This window comes from Acipenser ruthenus, chromosome 13 (genome assembly GCF_902713425.1).
Source record: "Acipenser ruthenus chromosome 13, fAciRut3.2 maternal haplotype, whole genome shotgun sequence".
Classification (NCBI taxonomy): domain Eukaryota; kingdom Metazoa; phylum Chordata; class Actinopteri; order Acipenseriformes; family Acipenseridae; genus Acipenser; species Acipenser ruthenus.
Genome location: NC_081201.1, coordinates 4,766,061 through 4,790,959, shown reverse-complemented (window position 1 = coordinate 4,790,959; position 24,899 = coordinate 4,766,061). Strand labels below are relative to the sequence as shown.

The following is a 24,899-nucleotide window of genomic DNA, read 5'->3' as shown; positions in this document are numbered from 1 at the left end:
CATCTGCCATGGTCCACGGCTGTTTTGTGTAAGGCACACCGAAGTTGGCAGCTGTCAACAACTCTTGGTTGTGTTCGTTGGATGTATTTTGACAAGCAGCAGTGGGAGGTTTTGGCTGTTTAACTGCGTAAGGGGTCGACATACCTTGATATACAAAAACAAATGGGGAAGGACAGGAATTTTTCCCGACACTTTCGGTATGCTTTTACTATATGTTTTACTTAATTTATTTTTTACTTGTACTTGGGCCCTGTTTGCAAAACTACTCTCAAAGTTTACAAAAAGTCTGACTCGTGAGTTTTATGAATTAGATTTGAGGCTAGGCACAAGAAAAGGATTTTGAAATTGTTCTGTTCCATCTGTATCTGATTTAGCTGACTAATCTGTGTCCATCTCTGTCCAGCCCTTTTATATCATAATTTGCAACAAGCAGGTTCAATTTGATACTGTAAATAGATTCTAGAATGTGGAGAATGTACAATCCATCATGTTGCAGAATATTGTTCTGTTTAGAATTTGAATTCTGGACATAATATTTATCATGCATTCCTGATACTACCGGTACGATGGTGTGCATTGAATTTGGCATTGTTGTTTATACTTGTATGATATTTTCTCATGATGTACAGCTTATTTAAAGGATGATGTTCTATTATTTATATAGCCTTTGTAAGTGATACTCAAAATAGCCTAATAGTTCAATAGATTTTTTGTTTTTGCAAATCCTTGTAATACAAAATTGGGGAAAGTTATTTGACTTGATGGACCTGTTCTGGGTGCAGAAAGTTCTAAGTTGCCAGTGCTTATACTGACTCGGGGGACTCCCACGGTTCATTTAACTAATAACTTGTTGGCCCTTTGCTTGGTTTGGTGATCTTGTATTGTATGGATTTCTGCCTCTGTTGTCTCTTGTTATTTTGTTTCAGGGAAAATCTACTGTGTTAAATCTTTTAAAATTGAACCCAGTAATTAATTTAATACTTTAGAAGCCCTTGATTAAAGCAACACTATAACTCATGGGGTATGCCTTTTTATATGTTTTATGATAAAACTATGATAATGAACACATGCCAGGTCATCTCTTTAATCTTGGGGTTCAATCCTTGGCTCCTCTGGAACAGCAGAGAGTTCATTGTCCTCTACCTGTTCAAGAAGAGCGCTTGTGTCTGGCTTCAAGCCTGGAAGAGGAAAGGAGAAGAGGTCTTCAATGTGTTGTCAGTTGGCTACAAACTGTTGTTTCTGACCCAAAACCCCTTTCCTCTGAGCATCCCTTTAGAAACAGCAGAGCTTTGTTAGTAGAGACCAAGGAATCCACCCCTATTCACCTCCTTGTGAATGTATTCGATTGATCCTCCGCCACCCGCGCCCCTGTGCTGTGCCTCAGCAGCCTGTCAACTCAAGATGTCTGCTTTTTAATCCCCCAGGCTTATTGGCTTGAAACTGATGTGTGAGGGCTACAGTGAAGCCAAGCAGTTTACAGTATATTGAACCTATAAAAAGGCCCTTCAGTTCTCATATTGCTGATGAGACTAAGACTGAAATTCACCCTTAAATCGATCTCTCCTACCTACACAAAACCTTCAGGACTTTGATAACAAATGTGTATGTTAACTCTTCGATGCCCCTATATCCACCTTGCTTGTTTGGCCTTTCCAAATCTCAGGTGGGACCAATGGCTACATTGCTTTCCATTTTCACATGCCAGTGATATTCCAGCCTTTTGATTTATATTTCAGGGCAACGAGGAATCAGATGCCGATTTTAAGCATTTTACTACAATTTTTTGAAAGACAGAAAAAAAAGGTGGTCTAATGTTTTTTTTTTAAGACCTTTCAATTTCCCATTCATGTTTTAATTGACTTACATGTACTATATGTGAAGGGAGACAACCACTCCATTAAAAATAAGTGAATGCATGCATACAGTAAACGACCAACAAATCCAGTTAACAAAATCTACTAGTGTAGAAAAAATCATGGACATATTTCAAATGCCAGACCAAAAAAAAAACAGAACTGTAACTATTCTCCTGATTCAGAGTCCTTATTTTACAATTGCTCGTTCTGAGAGCTTTTAATGGGCACCCATGTGTTACATTCTAGTACCTGTCATGTAATGATAGTCCTGAGGTGCTTGCTACAGGCACTATGCTCACTGACTGAAAGTGTGGTAATTAGGTCTTACAGCTCATTGAAATGCTGTCTGGTTTAGTTGTTCGTTTGTACTTTAGATTTTCTTTCGTACCAGTAATTTGTCCTTGATTCTTCCCTGCCTGATTTAATTTTAGCATACAGGTGACCTGATTCTAATTTAGAGCACCTCACAAACTAAATGAGTTTTAAACACCATCATTATATAAAGTAAGATTCCCCAGATTCTAAAAACAAGTGTAAAGACTTTTTTTCCTCCCACATCACGATAAAGACATATCTGTCAACAAAGACAAAGAAATAGAAGGATGAAGTTTATCCATTTTAGACAGAGTGATACAAACAAACCATAGGTATTAAGATGTTACAAGGAATTACTTTACGACACAATACAAAGAGAACTGGGGGGGGGGGAGGGGGGGGGGGTGAAGATACATGGTAGTTTATTTGTTGTGTTACATTTGTGGTATTTTGGGTTAACAGAAGTCATCAGTTTACAGTTTCAAAGTTAAGAGAACTTATTAGAAATTAAAAGTTAAGCAAAAGGGTGGTAAGCTGTCTGTGGAATAAATACTGAAGCTAAATAACAGGTTGAGAATGTATTTTAAAATCTACTACGTCTGTTAACCCACTACACCACCACAACATGTCTCTTTACTGTACTATATAATATACGCTGTTTTAAGTTCCGTTCTGAAATGTAGTGAATATGACCTTTTACTCTAATCTAGCCTGTCAGTTCACAACATGCTTTCTTGGTTTTAGACTTCTCATTAAAAGATACAGATGCAGTTTAATAACTTAATCAAACAGAGGAATCCAAGGTGGCATGAAGAAGAAATACATTCTAATGCTGCATAAATCTGCCCTCATTACCTTTGAAAACAAGACCAGCAAGCCTGTTATTAACCAGTTACTGCTCTGTAGCGGTGAAGATGTCTCTTCTAACTCTCTCTTGTAATGTCAGGTCTTATTTAAAAACCATTGACATTATACTAAAGTTGTTTGATGCATATATTAAATAAATAAATAAATAAATAAATTGTTCTCGCACTGAACGAAGAAATTATAAGATGGGTGAGGAGTGAAAGGTAAAACGGGTTGCAAATAGCGGTAGTTAAGATTTTAATGTGAAAATAAATGAACATTTATGATAATAGAAGATACTGGCAGATGTGTTTTTTTTTTTTTTTTTTTAATGGCTCCTGTTTGTTTAAACACTATTAGATCGACCATTTAGATTCACAGCCAGCCCATATTTAAAAGTTAAATAGGTCAAGAAGACACAGCTGAATAGCATTTATTGTGTAGATCCAAAGTCAGTATTACAGAAAAAATGGCCTGCAATGACAGTACAGAAACATTCTGTCCAAGGTTTGGAGTCTGAGTTTCTGTGCTTGATTGCAGTAGTGGCCTCTCAGCTAAATTACATGTTAGACTAAATAATGTTTATGAATAGCTGATCAATGATGTACTGCAGCAGGTTTAGCTGAGCGGCGTTCTGGACTCTCCTGACCAGAACTGCAGCAGAGCATCTGTGGGAAGCTTTAAAAGGTGATGTTAAAACGATCCCCGTCTTCTATGGCAACATTAAAGATCTTGCTAAACTTATTGCTTTTGTATGCAAGAAACTTACAATTGCTATTTCACTGCAGTCATTATTGAAAGGGTTGTCATGGCTACCAACTTTCTTCCAAGTAATATGTAAACCGTTTAAAAAAAAAAAAAATGAGCACAGGGCATGTGGGTGTACTGCAATGCTCCTTCATTTGTTTAAATCTGTAGTGGCCCACATGTTACATTTTAATTGCAGAATTAAAATGGTTCCCAATGGACTTCAACTGCCATGTTTGGAATCAGCAACGTTCATACCATGATTATTGCTACTGTTGTTTTTAATACATACTAGTGTGTCTGATTTTCTTTTCATTTGTAAACACGGCGAAAATGCAAAATCCCAAAAGTAGTAACAATTAAAAAATCACTCTGTAATCTTGTTTCCCACATCTCACTGACCTGTAGGGATTCTCCAATGGGTGGAGAAAGCCTCAGTATTTGAAGCCCAGGAGACAGGTCTTTGAGTTTCATAGAAAGCATAGACAAGAGGCAGGTTTAAACTAATAGTGTGCTTTGATGTTCTTTACAGTAACTACAATAAAAAACCTAATTAGGGAACGGCCACATTCTACATGTGGCATTGGCAAGATTGAGATTTAACCCCCTCCCTGCCAAGCAACAAAACATACCGTACATTATTTCCACGTGCAGGGCTTCCTCCCGGCCTCAACTGACATCATAGATGCATTCCTGAACCTTTCGAATAAATAAAACCTGTATCGGGGGAACCCTCGATGAAGTTACTCCTGTATCAGGGGAACCCTCGATGAAGTTACTCCTGTATCAGGGGAACCCTCGATGAAGTTACTCCTGTATCAGGGGAACCCTCGATGAAGTTACTCCTGTCTCTATAGCTTTTGTTTTCTTGTTTATAAAGTCTATTACTCAACTGTAGCAGAACACAGCACTACTGCTGCCTACAGTTCTTCCTTAACATACAATTGATAGCTGCTGAAGAGAGCTAATTTGCAGAAGATTTAACCAAAGGCAGTGAATCTGGAGGTTATCAAGCTCCCTCCCTCACAGAGTGCCAGACACCTGTGATGGTTCTGTGCACGGGCATTTGGCACCTCAGCTGGGAGAATCGTGCTACAGGGCAGAACACATTGTAAAAGGCATTAGTTGCTGATGGGCTTGCTTGAAGTAATTTCTTGATTCTCACAGCAGCTTCTTCTCTTGGAGTTATAAGACAAACATAAAGGCGTTCCATCACATTTAAGGAATATATATATATATATATATATATATATATATATATATATATATATATATATATATATATATATATATATATATATTGCTGATAAATTAGTTTAATTTTTTTTTTGGAATTCATTGAAAATACGATGATGTAGTTTTGTGCGATTGTTCAGCCAAACTGAATTTTAAGGGAGGATTTTAAGGGAATTTCATCCTCCAGTTCGGTGCATCATTTCATCTAAGCTTTCTTAAAAGATTGAATCTGTTCCATAATACAACTAGATGGTTTTATTTGAAACGTGTGGAAACCTGGAAAAGACCCATAGAGCAACTTGGATATTTAGTGGTGTCCCAGAAGATTGTGTTTGCCCCCTCTTCTTGAGAAGCTGGGGAGGCTGCAGTTGGAGTGATTCTCGATCTGATGCCCCTTCTTGTTGTTTGCCAGGATCTTCATCCCCAAGAAGCACCGGCCGCGGTTCGATGAGGTGGTGTCTCAAAGCCTGATCAACCGGATCTGCCATGGGAAGAGCTTCACCGAGCACAGCCAGAGCCGCCTGCACCGCAGCCGCAGCGAGGACCACCATGAGCGGCTACTGGTGTCCACCCGGGCCAGCTCCGTGCCACGCTCCGGAGAGGAAAACGCTGCTGGCAAGGGCTTGAGAAAGACTGCCTCTCTCGTCGCAGGCAGCTCGGGGGCCTCGGTTAACCGGAGGTAAATGCCAGGAATCCTTTGTATGTATTAGAATTAGGAGCAGTAATGCGCAAACCCATTTAAATGTATATATTTGTCTACCTTTTTTTAAAGGATTTTTGCATAGCACACAGTGCCACCAGATGGTGAAATGATGTAACCATGGTTTTAGTGAATGATTTTTCTTTCAAAGAACACAGTGCCAGGATCCTAGATTATCTGAGATACATACTTTTTTTTCTTTTTTAAACCTCAAATGAGATTTTATATTATTTTCTGCTCAAAGCTTTGGTGTGACTTACATCCATTTGTCCCTGTAATAGCATTGAAGTTGGCAGTCCATTGATTGCTTTAAGTTCTCCCCGGGTAACAGTTATAATGGACTCCAAGGTTGTTAAACTCAAGGACTTGTGTGTTCTAAAAAAAATCATCCAACATGCCATTCACGTCCAGTGTGTTATATCTGACAAATCCACATATCTCCATAAAAGTATCAAATAAGTTTTGCATAGAGGGAAAACAATATATATATATATATATATATATATATATATATATATATATATATATATATATATATATATATATATATATATATATATATATAATATATATATATATTTATATATTTTAAATGTTTCTTTGCTGAACAGTTAAAGTTTTTGATAAAATGTCCCCAATGAATACAATTCAGTTCTTACTTTTCCAAAATAAACTACTTAATGCAAATATCACAGCCCTTGGATGTTGCTATACAAACCAAGTAAGAAGCTGTAAGTAGCAGTGTATTTTATGGAGATGAATACTAAAATAATGACAATGTTGAGATTTTCAAATTCCCTAACGTGGAAAAGAGAATAAATAAACGATATCCTCCAGGGGTAACATGCATATTCAGTTCCGTTCTCTGTTATCATTTTTACTGCCGGACAGTAACGTTAACAGATGCATTTTTAACAGCATCTCTCATTCTGTTGCAGGACGGTGCGTGTATACAAAGGCAACAAGAGTTTTGGATTTACATTAAGGGGACATGCTCCAGTGTGGATTGATTCAGTCATTCCAGGTACGGCACCTGTATATATCAAATTGCTTCCTTTGGGAAAACACACTTCTGCTAACTTGGCTGAACATGCAGTTGAACATCGAATCTCAGAGCCATGATAAAAATAAAAATGCAGTACACTGTGTCTTTTTATTCGCCCTGACATTATAATCATTTATTTTTAATTAATTTAAATTAGTTTGAATTACTTTATTTCAAATGTGTCGTTCATGGCCCTGTCGGCACTTGGTGGCATATGTATGTTCTAGCACCGTTCAGACTTACTGAGTGATTAGCTCAGCCTCTCTTCACTGTTCATTTTTTTTATTTACCGCTTCCTGTTACCTCTAGGTAGCCCAGCAGAGAAAGCTGGTCTCAAACCTGGAGACCGCATATTATTTCTTAATGGACTAGACATGAGGTAAGGGTCAATTACTTATTCTCCTGAATACGTGGTCAACACAATTATAGCAGAATAGAGCACTATACAGTACCTTTTGTATACAAAGAAACTGCATATTTTTATTGTAAATGATTAATCGGCTTTCCCTGACCTAGTTGAAATATGAATTCTTATTAAAATCCTGTACTGGATACATTTTAGGACAAAATGAACTATTGTTACCTGAGACTGTAGTCATTAGACAATGAACAACCAGGCCAGTAGATGCAGTTGAAGTCTTGTTTTATTTGATTTACCAGCACACAAATGCTTTATGAATACTCCCATTGGTTCCATAAGTCTCGTCGGGCTTGAAGACACTTCTAAGTACTGAGTCTCAGCATGCCAAGTGCTTCTGAAAAGCTATATTGTCAAGTGGACAGACAGCCTGTGTTATCAGAAAATATAGTGCTGCGTGCTCCACAGTAATGACAAAATTTGGATGCCTGAAACCAATCTTTTTCTATTATCAACTGAGTAGATTAGAAGGGCAGGTATTTTACTGCTTGCAAGCCTCTAAACTACCTTGCCCTGGCACCAGCGATGGTGCAGACCTCCAGCAATGGGAAACATAGAGCTGGGATTTTCAAAAATCTGTCTGGGTATCTGATTGCTGTTTTTGGCACACATGTCTGCCCCAGAAACTGTTCCCACGAGAAGGTGGTGTCCATGCTGCAGGGAAGTGGTGCCATGCCAACCCTAGTGGTGGAGGACGGACCTGCTAACATTGTCATGGGTGAGATAATATTCCCACTTCTCAAAAGCAAAGCTATTTCCTCCTTAGCTGGTTTGCCTAAATGTAATAATCTCCTCTGCTCTCTCCCACGCTCCTACCCCCCTCCTCCACTCACACCACCCTGGACACAGACCCTGAGCCGGAAGAGTCCCCCGCCGACTCCCACTCCCTTGCTCTCAGATCCCTGCAGTGGGTGGCGGAGATCCTACCCTCCAGCATCAAGGTGCAGGGTCGAACTTTTAGTCAGCAGCTGGAACACCTGCTCACCCACCAGGAGAGCTACACCATCTGCAAGGCTCTGGAGGGCTTCTTCCAGCACAGGTACAGCACAGTCTCTTCCATAACATTCCCATTTTACCATGCTTGCCATGGTGCACAAAGTTTGCACAGTAACTTTGCTGTTCATGTCCTAATGTTATGCTTTGTTGAGTTGCCATGGTTTGTCATAGCTGTTAATATAATTTACCCTGCTGTACTTCTTTGTGATTTGCCTCGCTTGTCTGTGTTTTACCTCCCTTTCACACTTGCTGCTATGCTTTTACCTTGTTGAACCGCAGTAGAAGTTTTTTTTATAAAGGGATCTTTGGGTAAAGTGTTGGCACATAATTGGTGAAGCTTCACGTCCTGGTTTATGCCCTCAGACGTTCTCAGCATTGCTGCACCCACAGGTGTCAGACAGCTAGCCATCGTGGAAGATCATTGTACTGATTTGGAATGGCTGAACCTAATCTCATTAGCAAGCTGTGATCCTTCTTGCTTAAGTCTAGTCATCCAATGAAAAGTATTACATAAAAACAAAAATATTATTGAAAGATACTTATTCTAAACCTTGACCATTCAAATGCGATCGAATTGCGTAGAAGTTTTGGGATGTTTTTTGGTGTTAGTTTAAATAGAAGGCTTGTCGTGGTCAAGCTCTCTAGTGTATCAAATGAAGATCATTGTAAACTTCTAAGTCATTCTGCCCTCACATACTGTATACACTCAATACCCTTTCTACCAAAATGCAGTGAAGTAGTGGTACCCTTGTAAATCCCTCCAGACCAGCTCCCTTGTCAGTGCTCCCTTTGAAATCCTTGCAGGAATGTGGACACGCTGATTGTGGACGTGTTCCCAGTGCTGGACACTCCGTCCAAACAGGTGATCTGGCAGTTCATCTACCAGCTACTGACCTACGAAGAGCAGGCGCACTGCCAGCAGAAGATCGTCCGCTTCCTGGGGTACAAGTCTGCCATAGGTAGGAACGGGGGACAGGGCTTCTTAAAAAGGTTGTGGAAAACTGAAACATGCAAAAAAAAAAAAAAAAAGCGAATCTGTTCTTGATTAGCTAAGGGTTTATGGTTCAGAATACACATTTGTATGTGTAAACGCGAATACTTATAGAAGACGATGGAGTGAAGAGGCTAAGTTAAGTATCAAAGTTTTAAAGACATGATATATGAAGTTAAAAGTAATTTAAGAGTAAAATCAAACCATAAAACGCGAGTAATTACAGAAAGTGGAATATTTTATTTACGTCATTTTGTAAACTTGATGCATGTTTTGAGTTTTTTTTTTTAATGTATTTTTGTTAATTGATTTTTTTTTTTTTTTTCATAGCGACTGGGGAGACTGGGGAACAGGCCCCCGAAACGCAGCCGCGCAGCAGTTCAGTCCGTGTGTCATCCAGCCGCAGGGAGAGGGGTAGCGTCCGAGCACGTGCACCTGAGGAGGGGACAGTAGGTGCGTGAGGGCTCAGGGTTCAGATTTGTGTTAACCTGGTAAATCTAAGCTTATGCTTAAGGTACCCTTATTTAAATACTAACACAGTCTGTTTTATAGCTTCTAAATTGTTCTGTGATGCTATTTGTAGGCGTCATTCATACACATACAAAATGTATTAACCTTTACCGAAGCAGGAGGCAAGGTAATAAGAACCTGCAATGTGTCGCACCCTAACTGCTGAGCTGCTGAAGTATTGCTTTATATGCACTGTATCCTTTACTCCACAGAGCCTATCTCGTACTGACTCCTATTACATTTCCTATTCAGTCTCTGATTTGTCTCTAACGAGGGATACATTGGAGCAAAATTCTTATAATAATCTAAACCAAGAGATGAGAAGGTATCAGATTATTTATTTATTTATTTATTTATTTATTTATTTATTTATTTATTTGGTAGATGCCTTTATCCAGGGTTACAAAGAAAAATACATATTTAAATACAGTACAGTTTACACTAAGTAAATTCAACTACTAAAATACAATATGAAATAAAATGCAACAAGTTAGGATTACAATAATTTAATCCACTATGACATAATGGTAGTGCAATAATGCCAGGATACAGTAATGCGGTGCTTAGGTCAGACGAGTACAGTACATCTATTTTCTTGTCAATACTCTTTCAAGTTAAATTCTGTTTTATTTTTCCTAATATCTTTGGAAATTATATGGGCCAATAGTTTGTATCATTTTGTATTTCAGTAACTACATTTTTTCTGAGGATGTATTTCAGCTGGCAGAAATCCATATACTTTTCTCCACACTCAAAAAATGTATTTGAATAAGCTGTAGTGTTTGAAAGCCAAGCACCTTTCAACACCAGCTATGATAAATAACCCCCTAGCTTTTAGCTTATGTATAACATTACTTCAGTAAAACCTTTTGTGCATTGAAGAAACATGAAAGGACATATTTAATCAAATTGTAATTGGTCTTTTTTTTTTTTTTGCAGACAAGGCTTTTATTTTATATTACGGTAGTGAATAAATTACAGTTAATAAACCCTTTTCAGTCATTTTTAGAAAAGATCAAATAATAATTAATATTTTTCACCAGGAAGACCTAAATTTATTATTTTAAGGTTTTTATCACCTGATGAAAGGATAAAAAAAAATCAAGTCTTTGTGTTGATTCTGTATTTGACAAAAATGGTTCATGATTCTTGATTGTCAAGAATTGTTTATATTTGCACATTATAGAATAGAGCTAGGGCAAGCTAATATTAAAGACAAGGTTACTTTATCATGCATTGAAGTCAGAAGTTATTTTTTTTATTCCAGTTTGGTAGCGCTGCTTGGTTATTGTATTTTTTGTTTCATTTAGTTGGGATTGGTATCTTCATCCAAGACACTGTTCTTTGTTGTCACTGCATCTGTAGAGTTACTGGGACAAGAGGCATTGCTGGATCTCATAATATATGCTGGTCACGAAAGATATCTTACTGGCTTAGGCTCTGTCGATTTTTATATTGTTTTCAATAATAATTTCTTAACACATTAAACCAGGTTTCTAACCATGTTTGAAATCCCAGTTTCAGACCCAATTCATCCTGGTACATAATCTGGAAAGACAAAACTAACCCTAATAATAATAATACTAACAAGCCCTTTGCTGCCGCAGAAGAGAACTCTGTGTAAACAGAGCCTTGCAGACGTGATGAGTGATGGCTGTCACATAACAACAGCACTCCCTGACAGGCAGTGGATTGACGCAGTGCTGACAGCAGCCCTTAATGATATCATAATGAGATCAGACTGTAGCTGAGAAGCAGATTTCAGCCAGCAAGGCCTCAACCTGGGACTCGCTTGGTAACCAGGCAGTCATAAAATCTGACTCTCGGATCTGGAATGGCTCAATTTGGCCTTGTTGCCATGAAGAGTTATTTGGATGGTATTTTTTATACAATGTTAATCTTACCTTCTCTATCAATTCTTTTTAAACCAATGTCTCTTTTGCAAGTCTAATGTTAACATGCAGATAGTGGCAAGCTGACTTTTTCTCTGTTTTTTCAGGGGGCCACACTGACCCCGGGGAAGTGGGGATGAGACTGGCCCCTGGAGAAAGGCAGTCTGGAGACGGGACGTCACTTCCACAGACACCCAACCTCAAAAACGTGGGTACAGTTCACTTACAATAGACAGTATGGCAGCACCACTAATACGTTTATGTTGTCTCCTGAATTTCTGCTCAGTGTTTACAAATTTTTACGTCAATTTGACATTTTTTATCTGTAAACAACGGATCCTGTGAAAAGGAATTGCCAGCCTTGTTGACTTCAGACAGAGAGTAGAGAGGAGTTGTTTCATTTTTTTGTATCTTATTTGTAAATAATAAACTTGATGTTACTATATGTGTAATTTAATGAATTACCTCCCGTCTGTTTTACAGAAACCGTAGTATTGTAGGCTCAATATTTTTAGTGTTTGCCTTTATGAATTTGGTGTGGCTGTATTGATAACCTACTGTGCATCTGCTCTGTATGGCACTAGTTTGTTTGTTTGGTTTTGTATGGAAACATTCCTGATGCATTCAGTTTAAATACTTGGATTAAGATTTGATTTTAGGGATGATGGTTTTGTATTGGTTTGGGGAGTATTGTATTTGCCAATTTCACAGGGAGACCTTAAACAATATGGAACCTAATGTAAACATTGACAGCGCACAGTGTAATGGGATCTCTTAGTAAATAACATGGCATAGAACATGTGTATTTGCAGCTCTAAGGTTTCAATCCTCAGACTTTCTCTGTTGAGCTCCAATGCTGCCAGAATGGGGAGTGAGCTGCATGCCCCAGCCAGGGTAAACAGGCTTCCTGGTACTCTACTGCTTTTTGTATGTGTGCCTCCTCCAGGGTGCAGCTTGATGCCTTTCTGGTGCCTTGTAATCACATGCCTTGTTCTTGTTTGTAGATGTCTGCAGTGTACACAGAGCTGGAAAGCAGCTACACAGGGAAGAAGATGAAGTCCGCTCAGAACCGGGCCTCTCCGGTGCCAGACCAGCTGGCAAACACAGTTACTGGACTGCAGCATTCCCCCATTGCATTGGCTAACTCAGGTAGTGGACTGCAGCATTCCTCCATTGCATTGGCTAACTCAGGTAGTGGACTGCAGCATTCCTCCATTGCATTGGCTAACTCAGGTAGTGGACTGCAGCATTCCTCCATTGTATTGGCTAACTCAGGTAGTGGACTGCAGTTTTCCCTTATTTCTTTAGGCAAATCAGGTGTGGAACTTCAGAACTATAAAAAGGCACTGCTCATTTCTCTGGCTCGTATAAAATGTGTAGCACCTATTAAAAGATGACTGAACTTAGTCACTTCAAACTTATTAAAACAATACAAATATAAAAAAGTGTTTCTGAAAGGGAGCTATAAAGGCACACTGCAGGAATATTGACACTATTTGGTCATTTTTACCTGCTCCGTGGGGGAGAGAGACAGATTTGTCCTGCTTCTCCTGAGACAGGCTTTGCTCTCTGCCTTAAAGAAGGTCAAGGACAAAAAACAGCCACCTGACAGGTTCCCATGTGATCCAGTGCCAAGTAGAACATTCCTTGTAAACTCCATTTAATGATTTAGTCAAGTGACTATTGCCACCAAATAAATGGGAATATCTGTGTGTTGCAGGGAATCGGAAGTCAGGCCTGTCTCCGTCCTGGCAGGAGCCAGCGGCCTCTCCACAGTGTCGCTGCTACCCTCACAACCTCCCATCCCCAAGCAGCGCTGAGTCAAACCCCTACGCCAGCCTGGACAGCCCACTGCCCTCCCCCCAGCCCCTGGAGTACACCACCAGCCCCCTGTCCCGCCGAAAGAAGCTCTTCACCTTTTCACGGCCCCCCCGCAGTCGTGACACAGACAAGTTCCTGGATGCCCTGAGCGAGCAGCTCGGACACCGCGTCACCATCGTCGACGACTTCCTGTCGCCCAAGAACGACTACGAGGAGGTCGGTTTACAGTCCTGTGTGTTAAAACCATAGACCAGAGCTCAGCACTGTGAAAATTACTAGTGAAATCTTCTGTTTACAAGACAGCTGGTACACACATTGGCACAAATACATCCATATGCTTTATCAGCTAAGATATGTTGCTTTAATAGTTATAAAGTTAATGTACAAAGCCCATCCGAATGAAATTATATTTAAGCAAGAATTTGTTTTTAAAGTGTAAATATTTCAAATTCTAAGGAACGACGAGGCCAGCCAATCAAACTCTAAACTTGTTCCATTTGATACACTACAGAAATCAAAACCTGTAGTGTATCATGACATAGCCAACGGCAACGGATCGTTATGATTGGCTGTGATGATCTATAATGTCTGTTAAAAAGAACTACTTTCTTCCTGCTAGTGAACAATTGGTATGTACAGTTTGTATCTGTGTGTGTACACTGAAGCCAAGAATATAACATGTACTATTAGGTTCTAGGAGGTGCTGTCAGCTAGACTGGAGATGACAGGTCACCTAAACATAAGGCATTATCTGTCCTCCAATACCTTTCTGAAAGATCACCCGGTGCAAGAGAGGGAAAACTAAACAATAGTAGAAACCTCTGGGGATCCCAGTGTGAGGGTCTCAGTGTCTTTTCCTGTTGTTAAGCTCCTAGTTGTATATTTGTTAAATAGCGCAGTGCTGTTGGTGCATGTTTAATTCATGAATCTCTTTTTCTGTCCCGGTCTAGTTGGATTTCCAGGATGAGCATGAGGCCAGCTTCCTCTCCCATGACCTGGACAGTGCAAGCGAGTATGTGAGCAGCAGCGAGGATGGCTCCCTGAACTACTCCTCCTCCTCGGACCACATCCCCCCTCCGCCCCAGAGCCCCCCGCCCCTGCCACCCATCCACTTTCATGACTCCAAGCCTGAGACACTGAACCGAGATATGAACAGGAGCCTTCCTCTACCCCCACCCCCACCACCGCCACCGCCACCGCCAAGCAAACCCAGCCTGCCTCAGACACACCACGCCATTCATTCTCTTCACTCTAGTCACCTCAATCCAGCTCACCTAACCAATCAGAATCTTCACCATAGTCACCCCAATCCAGTTCACCACACCAATCAGAATCTTCACCCTAGTCACCCCAATCCAGTTCACCACACCAATCAGAACCTTCACCCTAGTCTCCCCAATCCAGTTCACCACACCAATCAGAATCTTCACCCTAGTCTCCCCAATCCAGTTCACCATACCAATCAGAATCTTCACCCTAGTCTCCCCAATCCAGTTCACCACACCAATCAGAACCTTCACCCTAGTCTCCCCAATCCAGTTCACCACACAAATCAGAACCTTCACCCTAGTCTCCCCAATCCAGTTCACCACACCAATCAGAACCTTCACCCTAGTCTCCCCAATCCAGTTCACCACACCGATCAGAACCTTCTCCTTGGTCATCCCAATCCAGCTCACCTACTAACCAATCAGACTCTTCACTCTGGTCACCCCAATCCAGCTCACCAGACCAATAATCCCAATCCTCCCAGTCACTCAAATTTGACCCACCACTCCAATCAGATCAATACCACACACTACTCCAGTCAGACCACTCATGCCAACCACTCCAATCCAACCCACCGCCCCAACCAGACCACTCACCCCAGTCAGTCCCATCTCTCTAACCAATCCAATCAAGTGCCACCGCCTCCTCCACCCCCTCCTCCCCCCTGCGGACCCCCACCCCTCCCTCGGGCTTTTCATCGTCGCAGCGAGTCCAGCCACATGAGCGTCAAGCGTCTGCGGTGGGAGCAGGTGGAGAAGTCAGAAGGGACCATCTGGGGTCAGGTTGGTATGCCGTCACATGTACCCCAATTTTTTCGTTTAGTTTTCAGACAAAATTTGATATTCTTTTCACTGGATGTTCAATTGGGAGCCATCTTTGACTATATGATGAATAGCAGTAGGTGTAGGATTTAAATGTAACCATTTAAATGTGGCATGGTTCCATGCATCAGGGTAAGGGTTTTTTGGACCATTGGGGTCATTACTAAACATTCTTTAAATGCTGGAGTCTGGGTCAAAATCAATATTTATTTATGTATTTATTTATTTATTTATTTATTTATTTATTTATTTTGTATTAATCAAAGCTTGGAGAAGACTCTGACTATGACAAACTAAGTGACATGGTAAAGTATCTGGACCTGGAGTTGCACTTTGGAACACAAAAGACTGCAAGTAAGTCTAATCTTGCAAACAATGACATACCATTTGCCGCCATAACATGCTTTATGTGCAGAGGTAGGGAGCCACCTACTGCTCAGACAACTGAAACTGCAGCCTGGCTGAACCAAAAACTGCGGAGTATTGACTTTGATTAATGGGGCAGCTAAATATATGTAAGATAAATAGCTTTGTAGCTGGAGGTGTCTGCCTAGCCTACTTCAGTAAATGTTTATTAAATCAGATGATCAGTACGAGGTTCCGTGAATTAGGTTTTCTCACTGTTTTATGTTCAAGGACAGCACACACTCCTTCAGATGCAGTTAAACTCCACTAGACAAGGCTGGTTAGAACCAGCTTCCGTTAACTAGCCACACTGCTGCACACTCAATACCAATGTACCTACCTAATAAAAATGAAATGCCTTCATTTTCACCAAATGCACGCTTGTTATGTGACTCTGTTGCGCTCATTGTTTTCCAGCCGAGCATCAGTCAGTGATGTTGCAGGAGATCTTTGAATTCCAGAATTCAAGGATGCCCGGGGCCCTCCCAACAAACATCATTTCACCTTCATTCATATTTTCAGATTTCTATCAATTTTCCCCCTGGAGCTGGCCAGACCTTTCCTCACACTCTTGTTAAATATTTCAGTTTCTCTTCCAGAGCCAACCTTCTTACCCGAGTTTAAAAAGAAAGACGTGGTCGAAATTCTCTCTCGTAAAAAGGCGTATAACACATGTGAGTATCATTTTTCAATACAGCAGTTAACGGGATTAAACCATCCAAAATTGGACATGGTGGATATTGTAACTGTGTACATCAAATGATCAAGTTTGCCTGTTTTTAAGTGAAGCCTCCTTAGAAGACAGTCTTTATACAACTGCTTTATACCAGTACCTCAATATAATAAAAGCACATATCTGTGAACAGCAAATGATCTGAAGAAAGATATTAGTAGCAGACAGTTTTTTTTCCTGCTCCCCTCAGCTATCCTGATTGCGCACCTGAAGCTGTCCCCAGCTGAGCTGCGTCAGATCCTGATGACGATGGTCAACGACCGCCTGGAGCCGTCACACATCAAGCAGCTGCTGCTGTACGCCCCTGATGAAGAGGAGGTCAAGCAGTACCAGCAGTACACGCAGGGCCCCAGCAAGCTCAGTGAGCCAGACCAGTTTGTTATGCAGGTAGGCAAGTAGGCAAAACATGGCTTTGGCCTGGATTTTTCACTTTCCCATAAAAAGGTGTTGAAAGTGCCCCTTCGTTTAACTTGAATATCCCAGTTTAAGTGGCATGGGATAGGAATTGCAAGGTGGATTTTTGTATCTTACTGTAAACATTCGAAGCAGTACCCAGCCTCCTGAAGATAGCTAGAGAAGGTCTTTAATCCATCGCTTCACACCCCCTCCATTGTAGATGCTGTCGGTGCCAGAGTATAAAACCCGTCTGCGAAGTCTTCACTGTAAGACAACTCTGCAGGAGAAGACAGAGGAGATGAAGGCTGGGTATGAGTGCATCTACAACGCCTCACTGGAGCTGAAGAATAGCAAGAAACTCGCCAAGATACTGGAGGTACAGTTACATAGTTAGGACCCTGTGAAATTCACAGGATTAATTACGTAATCAACCCATTAAATTCTGTCTAATTAGTGCACAATATATTTTCATTAGTCTGTACTCCATATAAAATAAATATATGGATTACAGACTAAAATATATTTTATATCCCATAATTTTAAATATATAAAAAAGGGGCCAATTTCATTATATGAAAAGTATAAGGATCATACTTTTCTACCATATATTAAAATATATGTTTGTTCCATAAGGGAGAGATCGCACGCAGCTATATCCACCTGATGTGCTGCACTCTGATGGGTATAACTTATTTTGAAAGCCGTAACATTAGAATTCATCAAACTTATAATAATATATTTGCAAAATTAATAAATACATACCGAGCATTGGCATATGAGTTGCACAGCACAGATGGCAGAATAAACAAACAGTGTGTTGTTAAAACTTTCCACAAAGTTTTTGAAAATTTGACGAGTTGCTACAACCCTGGTGAATGCAGAATAAAACCATGTTTTATTTAACCAGCTCACAAGTCTCTGAAGGCAGTAAGGATTTTAGACCCACAACATGTTTGTAGTTTGGATAAAGAGCCCCTCCCGTTAGATTGTATTACAGGGTTTGATGCTGACTGTAAATCAGAAATGGTGGGATATCAACTATATGCAAAAGAAAATGGTAGTGGAATTTCTTTGACTGAATTTTGGAGAAATGCAGAGCTATTTCCCAATTAAAGCAAGAAAGGCTACAATATATTTGTCAGTTGTTACCATTTCTGTGGATGCTGAAAAAAGTGTTTCTTCATATGGACACATTTTCACAGAGCACCTTCAATCCATTAAAGAAGACTGGGTTAACAACTGACGATGCTTAAGTTTAATAGCAAAATCTAATGACAAGAATTGTCTTTTCATGCAAACATAAATAATACTTATGGGCTTCTTATGAACAACCTTTTTTATTTACATCATAGTCAAAGAACAAAAAAAAACAAAACAAAATAAACACAGCTTTCATATGTTACAGATGCTCAGATTCCAATAAAGGGTTATAATATCTATAGTGCTCAGGGATCTGTGCCAGAAATGGGAAATCCATTAAAAAAAACAATATAATCTCTTCTGTTTACGAAATATATATTTGTGCCAGGTGAGATCCAGATGTTTTTATGAAATGATTTGTGTAAAAGTGTACTGGTAAATTAGCCATCTACAGAGTTCTGTTTATTGATCTGCTGATATGTACTTTGTAGTAATGGGATGCCCAATTCAATTGTTTGTTTAATGGTTTCTCATTGCTTGGCTTAGTTTGGAGGCTATATCGACATCTTGTGGCTGTAGGACTAAATTACAGGTTAAAAGACAATTTGTGTAAAACACAAGGCCTTAACCATAGTGCTCATGGTCTTCTACAACACAAGGGTACAGTGCTTGGGTCTGGAACCTGGGGTACAGTTAACACATAACATTTTGGAAAACTGTACTTTTCAAGGGAAAGGATATGGTCCTTTTTTGCAGCATTGTGGATCTCTGAGTGGTAAATACAGTAATGTGACACTGGCAAGTTTACTCATTAACTCACTTTCATGTAACTATGTCCCTCCCATGCTTTACACAATGAGATTTTACATCTCTGGTGAACCGTGATGGTCAGTGTTCACAGCTGGATTAGGTATCTCATCTTATTCTTGATGACCCTGCACATTGAAAGACCTGTCCAAGCAGAACCTTGTTTTCCCAAACAGTGATCCGCCTGAACCTTTGAACCTCAAGGGGACCGGACATTTTATCATAGTGATGTTTGGTGGTAGAGATTGCACGTTCACAGGTCATTGTGGAAGGGTAAATCCAAGATGTGGGGGTCATCAGAAATAAACTTCAACGATGCTCAGTAATGGCCTTGTTATATATGTATTTTTGTACTGCTAGTTTTTTATTCTGCCTGCTGTACTCATTTTAAACAACACTCACTGAAGTGTTCTTGTTCTTGTTTTTAAAACGCCATTTCTGTCTTGGGTTAACATGTATTTATGTGCAAAAAAACAAAACCTGTTGGATTACTTTGGAATGGACTGAGGAAGCATGGTAAGAACTGTTTTTGGAATGCTGTTTTATAAATGGATACTGTATTGCAGTGCTTTGTTTTGCAATACTTTTCATTGATTTGCTTTGTATAGAACCGTTTTATTTATAATACCTCTAATTTAATAAATATGTTAATATTTTCACATATCCGATGGACCCTTGTAACAGGTTCTACTGTAATTGAATATTATTCCTTTAAGTAGCCTGTTATATCTTATCTTGTCTGCAGTTTGTGTTGGCCATGGGAAACTATCTCAACAATGGACAGCCAAAAACCAATAAAACCACAGGATTTAAAATCAATTTTCTCACAGAGGTAAGTTTATACTTTTATCTGAGTCCCAGAAAATAAGTCTTTGGTGTCTGGAAGGCGTGTGCAACACTGGGGTGCAAGTGCATTCACCAGTTAAATCAACTACTGGTACACCCGACATTCTAATATACTGTAATTTTGATCTTTTAGCTGAGTACTACAAAAACAGTAGATGGGAAATCAACTTTCCTGCACATTCTTGCCAAATCACTGGGCCAACACTTTCCTGAACTTCTGGATTTTGCCAAGGACCTAACCACAGTGCCCCTTGCTGCCAAAGGTGAGTGAATTAAATATATATATATATATATATATTTGTGGCTGTTTTGATTTTAAGTGTGTTTGGGTTACCATAGAATCCATGTACACTAGGGCAGTTTGGGGCTGTTCAGGCTTTTCAATTCCTACCCCAGTGCATTCTGGTAAGTGTAGTCTTGCTGTGAATACACTTACCAGAATGCATTGGGGATGGGGGTTGAATACATGGAGTCATATGTTAACCCTAGCATTGACTATACAATAATGAGAGAAAGTGTGACATTCAGTTTTGAATTGATCATCTTTAAGAGCTTATTTTTGTGTAAAATGGTTAAAGGTAGCATTTGAGACAAACCTCTCTCCCTAGTGATCTTTGTGTTTTGCTGTGTGTTATAGTTGTACCTGTATTCCCTGCTCTTCTCAGTTAACCACAGAACAATCACAGCTGACCTTATTGACCTTCACACCACCATACAAGACATCCGGACTGCCTGCCAGAAAATGCCTGTGACTGCCGACGACAGGTTTGCCACTGTAATGAGCGTATCCTTTTCATGCTGTGTTAGAAATGAAAACCCGGGAACCAGAGATCCAGCTCCACGCTTAGCCATTTTTAGTTAGGGGGGCCAAAGTATCATTCAAATATCGAATTTTTTAAATTTATTTATTTATTTATTTTTTATAAATGTATCAACATTCTTGGCTTTCCTTTATACTAAACATGCTCTTTGTGTAATTTTGTAATCATTTTATTTGCTGCTAGTTATGAGCAAAAATAATTTTCTAGAAATGCATTATAGCAGTGGCAGCCCTTGGGGGCTCTGAGCTGCTGCTGTGGTCACTTCCTTGACTGGTCCTGAAGGGGTTTCTAGAGAACACTCACCCTGCTGTCCAGTCCCTGGACTCACTGCAGCAGCGAGCGATAGAAGAGTTCAGCAAAGTGGCCTCCTTCTTTGGGGAAGACAGCAAAGCTACCACAACAGAGGCCTTCTTTGGCATTTTTGCTGAGTTCATCAGCAAGTTTGAGGTGAATGGTGGAGACAGCTTTTTATGTCTGGATTACACTGATTTGCATCAGTCTGAAAAGAGGATTTAAATGAAAAGCTGTTTTAAATTAACCTCTGAAAACCTGTTTTATAAACGATTAACTCACAACTGGCAAAGCAGATTTTAACTACTTGACATACCAGTAACATCCAGTGTAGCAATGATCCACTTTCTTACATGGCCTTTCGTTGGCTTTGTTTTATTCAAGATGCAGCAGACAATTGTTTTTACAACTGTGTAAGTATTACAAAAACATTATCAAGAAAATGGGATGGGATTGGAGCTAAAAGATGAATTCCTTCTTTCACTGGAACTTGTTCAGCTGTCTCCTATTTGTTTGCATTTAGTGACAAGGAAGTGGATACATAGACAAATCTCTGCAGTTACAGATACAGGACTAATTTTATTTTTAATTTAATGTGATTTGTGTTTGCTTTGCAGAGAGCTTTCAGGGAGATGAGAGCCACAGAGAACCAGCGCAGTACAAGAATGAGCTCCCCGCTGGCCTGGTGATGTCTTTGAAAGAAGTGTGTTGTTCTGGAAAAAAAAAACATAAAACAAGGATCTAAGCTCCTTCACCGAAAAGCAAAAAAATTAAAGACTGATTGCAAATTGTATAAAGAACAGGAGTGAGGTAGAAGCTCACAGACGGAGGCATTTAATTGCATTCTATCAAGAACAAGTCATTTAATCAACACAGTAAATGTTAATAAATTGACGAGAGACTGTACATGAAGTGTTTACAATACGGTGTGAATCTGTGGTGACACTACACCTAGAATACACACCAAACTCCCTCTCCTCCTCCCCAGACTAATACAAACAGGACTGTTCAATTTAAATGAAAGAAGACATTACAGGATAACGCAGGACAAAATAAGCAGTAAAAAAACAAATCAATAATTAAATGATATGTCACGCAAAATGAAAACAGTGGAAATAAAGAAACACTTTTATCCTAAAGTTTGAAGAAGACAAAAAAGCAACTATAATTTAGGTTTAGTTTAATGAGGCTGCTTACTTGCAGTTTTCTAGTTAAATATGTTTAATTTATTTTGGGGTTACCTATGCAAGACCCTAATGACATGCAGTACACCTCATCTGACAACTGCAAGTGGCCACATCTTACAGGCTAACTTCAGCATTAAACTTGAGACGAATTAGACCTTGAATCAAGCTTTGTAACCACTTGAGGCAACGCCCTGTGTAAACATTTATAGAGTACTTGCTGGTCGCCGTCAATAATTGAAATACTTCAGATTTATTGTAAATCTGATTTTAAAAAAAAAACATGCAGAGGGTAGATGGTTTATTTTGTATTATTATTATTGCTTGCATACGATACCCACATTGTGTAAATCTCTCCTTTATCTGCTCAAATTGGAGATTAGAAATGCTCTGAAAGGGGTGATATTGCAGCTTTACAAACCAGTCTAGTGTTAAAACTCCATGGATAAGCTAGTTGTTTAAAATGTGATTTACTTTATAAGGTTAAATCGGTCCACTAATAATATAATTATTTTTTTTAGTACAGAACAGTATGCTTTTTTTAATTAATTCTTTGAATTCTTAGGCTACTGAAAGCAGACATATACATTGCAGTCCTTAAAACCATTCCTAATTGCTGTTACTCCCAAACATATTTTAAAATCTGTTTGAGCGAGGATACTTTAGTTTATCTTGAGTCAATATAACAAGTCGATCTGTATAATTTGTATGAATAAATAACAGCTTGTTCCAATTGTCATTTGTTAGAAAGCTGTACAGAAAAAAACCCAGCTACATATGTATGACTGTTAACTGTTTACTGTAATTTCTACATAACATTCTTTTTAAATGGATAACTAGACGGCAATGTGAAGGCGCTTTCTGAAGAGATGTTATTTTATTCAGTGTTTTATATTTACTTCTGTGGTTTACATAACAGAAATATTTAGAGAAATACTTTGGTTCTCCAAATCCATATTTCTGACTTCTCTAGTCCTCTAGGAGTTTGAATTAGCTTACATTTTTAGTAAGGAGGTTGCAATGCTGGAAGAATCAATGGGGAGTAAATTAATTTTTTCTTTTTTAAATTAATTTTTGTAATTGCTACCTGCAGGGTAGCAATGAAATTATTTTAATAAGCTACTAAAATATATGACGTTTTAAAAAAATATTTGTATTTACAGCATTTGCATCCAGTTACAAAAACATGAATAAATAAACAGAAAGTTGCTAATGATTGGTAATAAAATTCACACTCCATGTTTAGGAATACAATCTCAAGAAGTTAAGGTTCTCCTGAGTTAGGTAACATTTATACTGTAGGTTCTAGGTTGAGAACTTACCTTGTTTTTGTATTTTTCCTTTCAAATTTACATTGGATCACGAGTCGATTGAAGATGCAAGTCTATAGGATGACTTCCAGACAAGATGGTGAACTCAATTGAGAGTCTTTCTCTTTAATAGATACATTTGTTTACATTCAGCTAATATACAGTACAGGTATAGATATTTCATGATTGGCCTGAATTAAATCTAATTGTATGGGGCTGCCTTAGCTATACTTTATAATGGTCAATGTTTTGATGTTTACCTCATATGAATTTAATATCAATGCAACATGACAACAATAACACGGGTTTATAAGTTACAGATTAGTTTATTTCAAATAATTCTTAATGCCACTGCCATAATTTAATCTAGGCTGATGTGTTGATGTTTACCTCATCTGAATTTAACATCAATGCAACAATAACACGGGTTTATAAATTACCGATTAGTTTATTTCAACTATTCTATCTCTGCTCCTTTCAACACAAATAAAGTTTATAGTTCAGGAAAACAAATAGACAAAATAAAAAAATAGACTTTATTGGGCTAGAGAATATTAAAACAGCTATTGTCACTTTTGCATTATTAATTTTATGATGTATTTATTAATCGGAGGATTGTGTGTGCATGTGTAAAATATTATGTCTATAGATTATTATTCCTATTTATTAATTTTATTTATTTTAGTTTTTCTGTTTATTTTAAGCTGCTCTGAATTGGCTTCTGTTTTAGACCTGAATCATGCTGCAGCTTGTGGCATACAGACGATTCATTGTTTTGTATTGTGTACAGCAATGTTAGCAGCAGATGCAGACAATAAAACTCTTTATGGATCCTAACGTTACATAAGGCCTCAGTGTCATTTTCTGTTCTGGTTGGGTGCGTTCTAAGATTTGTTGATCATTAGCAACATGTTAACCAGACGTTATACAGTGTACACAAATTTTGTACATACACTAACAGTTCACTTGGTGCATTTGTTTTCCCATAAACTCTGAAGATATCTGAAAGAAATGTACACACGTATCATTAATAAAAATAATATTACCATGAAGAAAAAGCAATGCAATTGTTGAAGATACTCATATAAGGTAGGTATGCTTATACGCAGCAACTACTTTTCAGGGATTTCTGTGCCATTCTGTGAAGATTTAGGTGACTTTCTTTAAGAAAAAATTAATTGGAAGTGGATTTATTCTGGCCAACTTTTGTTTGACTTACATTTTAAATGAGGTAAATGGTCACATGAATTGACAGATGCACAGTTAATTAAGTCAACCATTGACCACGCTGGCACCCTGTAGACTCCTCAGTGATATCACAAGGATATCGCCTGGTTAATTTCAAGTCAAATGCCTCCTAAATAAATGAATCTACAGTTTCACTAAAACAACTTTTCTCCCCTCGAATTCCTCTGTTTTTTGTTTAGTCGAACAAATTCTCAGTGCAGTTTTCCACCCACATACGTTTTACGCTCGTTTCGAGAACAAAGCCAATAAAAATTC

The 24,899-nt window shown here is 38.9% G+C and overlaps 1 protein-coding gene across 2 annotated transcripts; it reads left to right on the top strand.

Moving 5' to 3' along the window:
* Positions 1 to 74: 74 nt before the first annotated feature.
* Positions 75 to 24,237, top strand: LOC117418146 (delphilin-like). Of its 2 annotated transcripts, none has more exons than XM_034925868.2 (21): positions 75 to 197; positions 5,413 to 5,679; positions 6,639 to 6,724; positions 7,055 to 7,124; positions 7,787 to 7,881; positions 8,013 to 8,202; positions 8,964 to 9,118; positions 9,481 to 9,603; positions 11,660 to 11,760; positions 12,557 to 12,701; positions 13,273 to 13,589; positions 14,324 to 15,424; positions 15,730 to 15,817; positions 16,468 to 16,542; positions 16,792 to 16,988; positions 17,218 to 17,373; positions 19,690 to 19,776; positions 19,924 to 20,053; positions 20,456 to 20,574; positions 20,894 to 21,058; positions 21,520 to 24,237. In XM_034925868.2, exons 1-21 carry the CDS (start codon positions 163 to 165, stop codon positions 21,589 to 21,591), a joined length of 3,774 nt encoding a protein of 1,257 aa, XP_034781759.1. In that variant the 5' UTR covers positions 75 to 162; the 3' UTR covers positions 21,592 to 24,237. The 2 variants fall into 2 exon arrangements, with proteins under 2 accessions (XP_034781759.1, XP_034781758.1); XM_034925867.2 differs by having other exon boundaries at positions 16,456 to 16,542.
* The last annotated feature ends 662 nt before the right edge of the window (positions 24,238 to 24,899 follow it).

What these genes read in the sequence shown, in the direction of transcription:
- LOC117418146 (XM_034925867.2), top strand. Translation starts at nt 163, where the DNA reads ATGGGGAAGGACAGGAATTTTTCCCGACACTTTCG. An exon ending in AATTTTTCCCGACACTTTCG is followed by an intron (nt 198 to 5,412) that starts GTATGCTTTTAC and finishes GTTGTTTGCCAG; the next exon opens with GATCTTCATCCCCAAGAAGC. An exon ending in AGACACCCAACCTCAAAAAC is followed by an intron (nt 11,761 to 12,556) that starts GTGGGTACAGTT and finishes TCTTGTTTGTAG; the next exon opens with ATGTCTGCAGTGTACACAGA.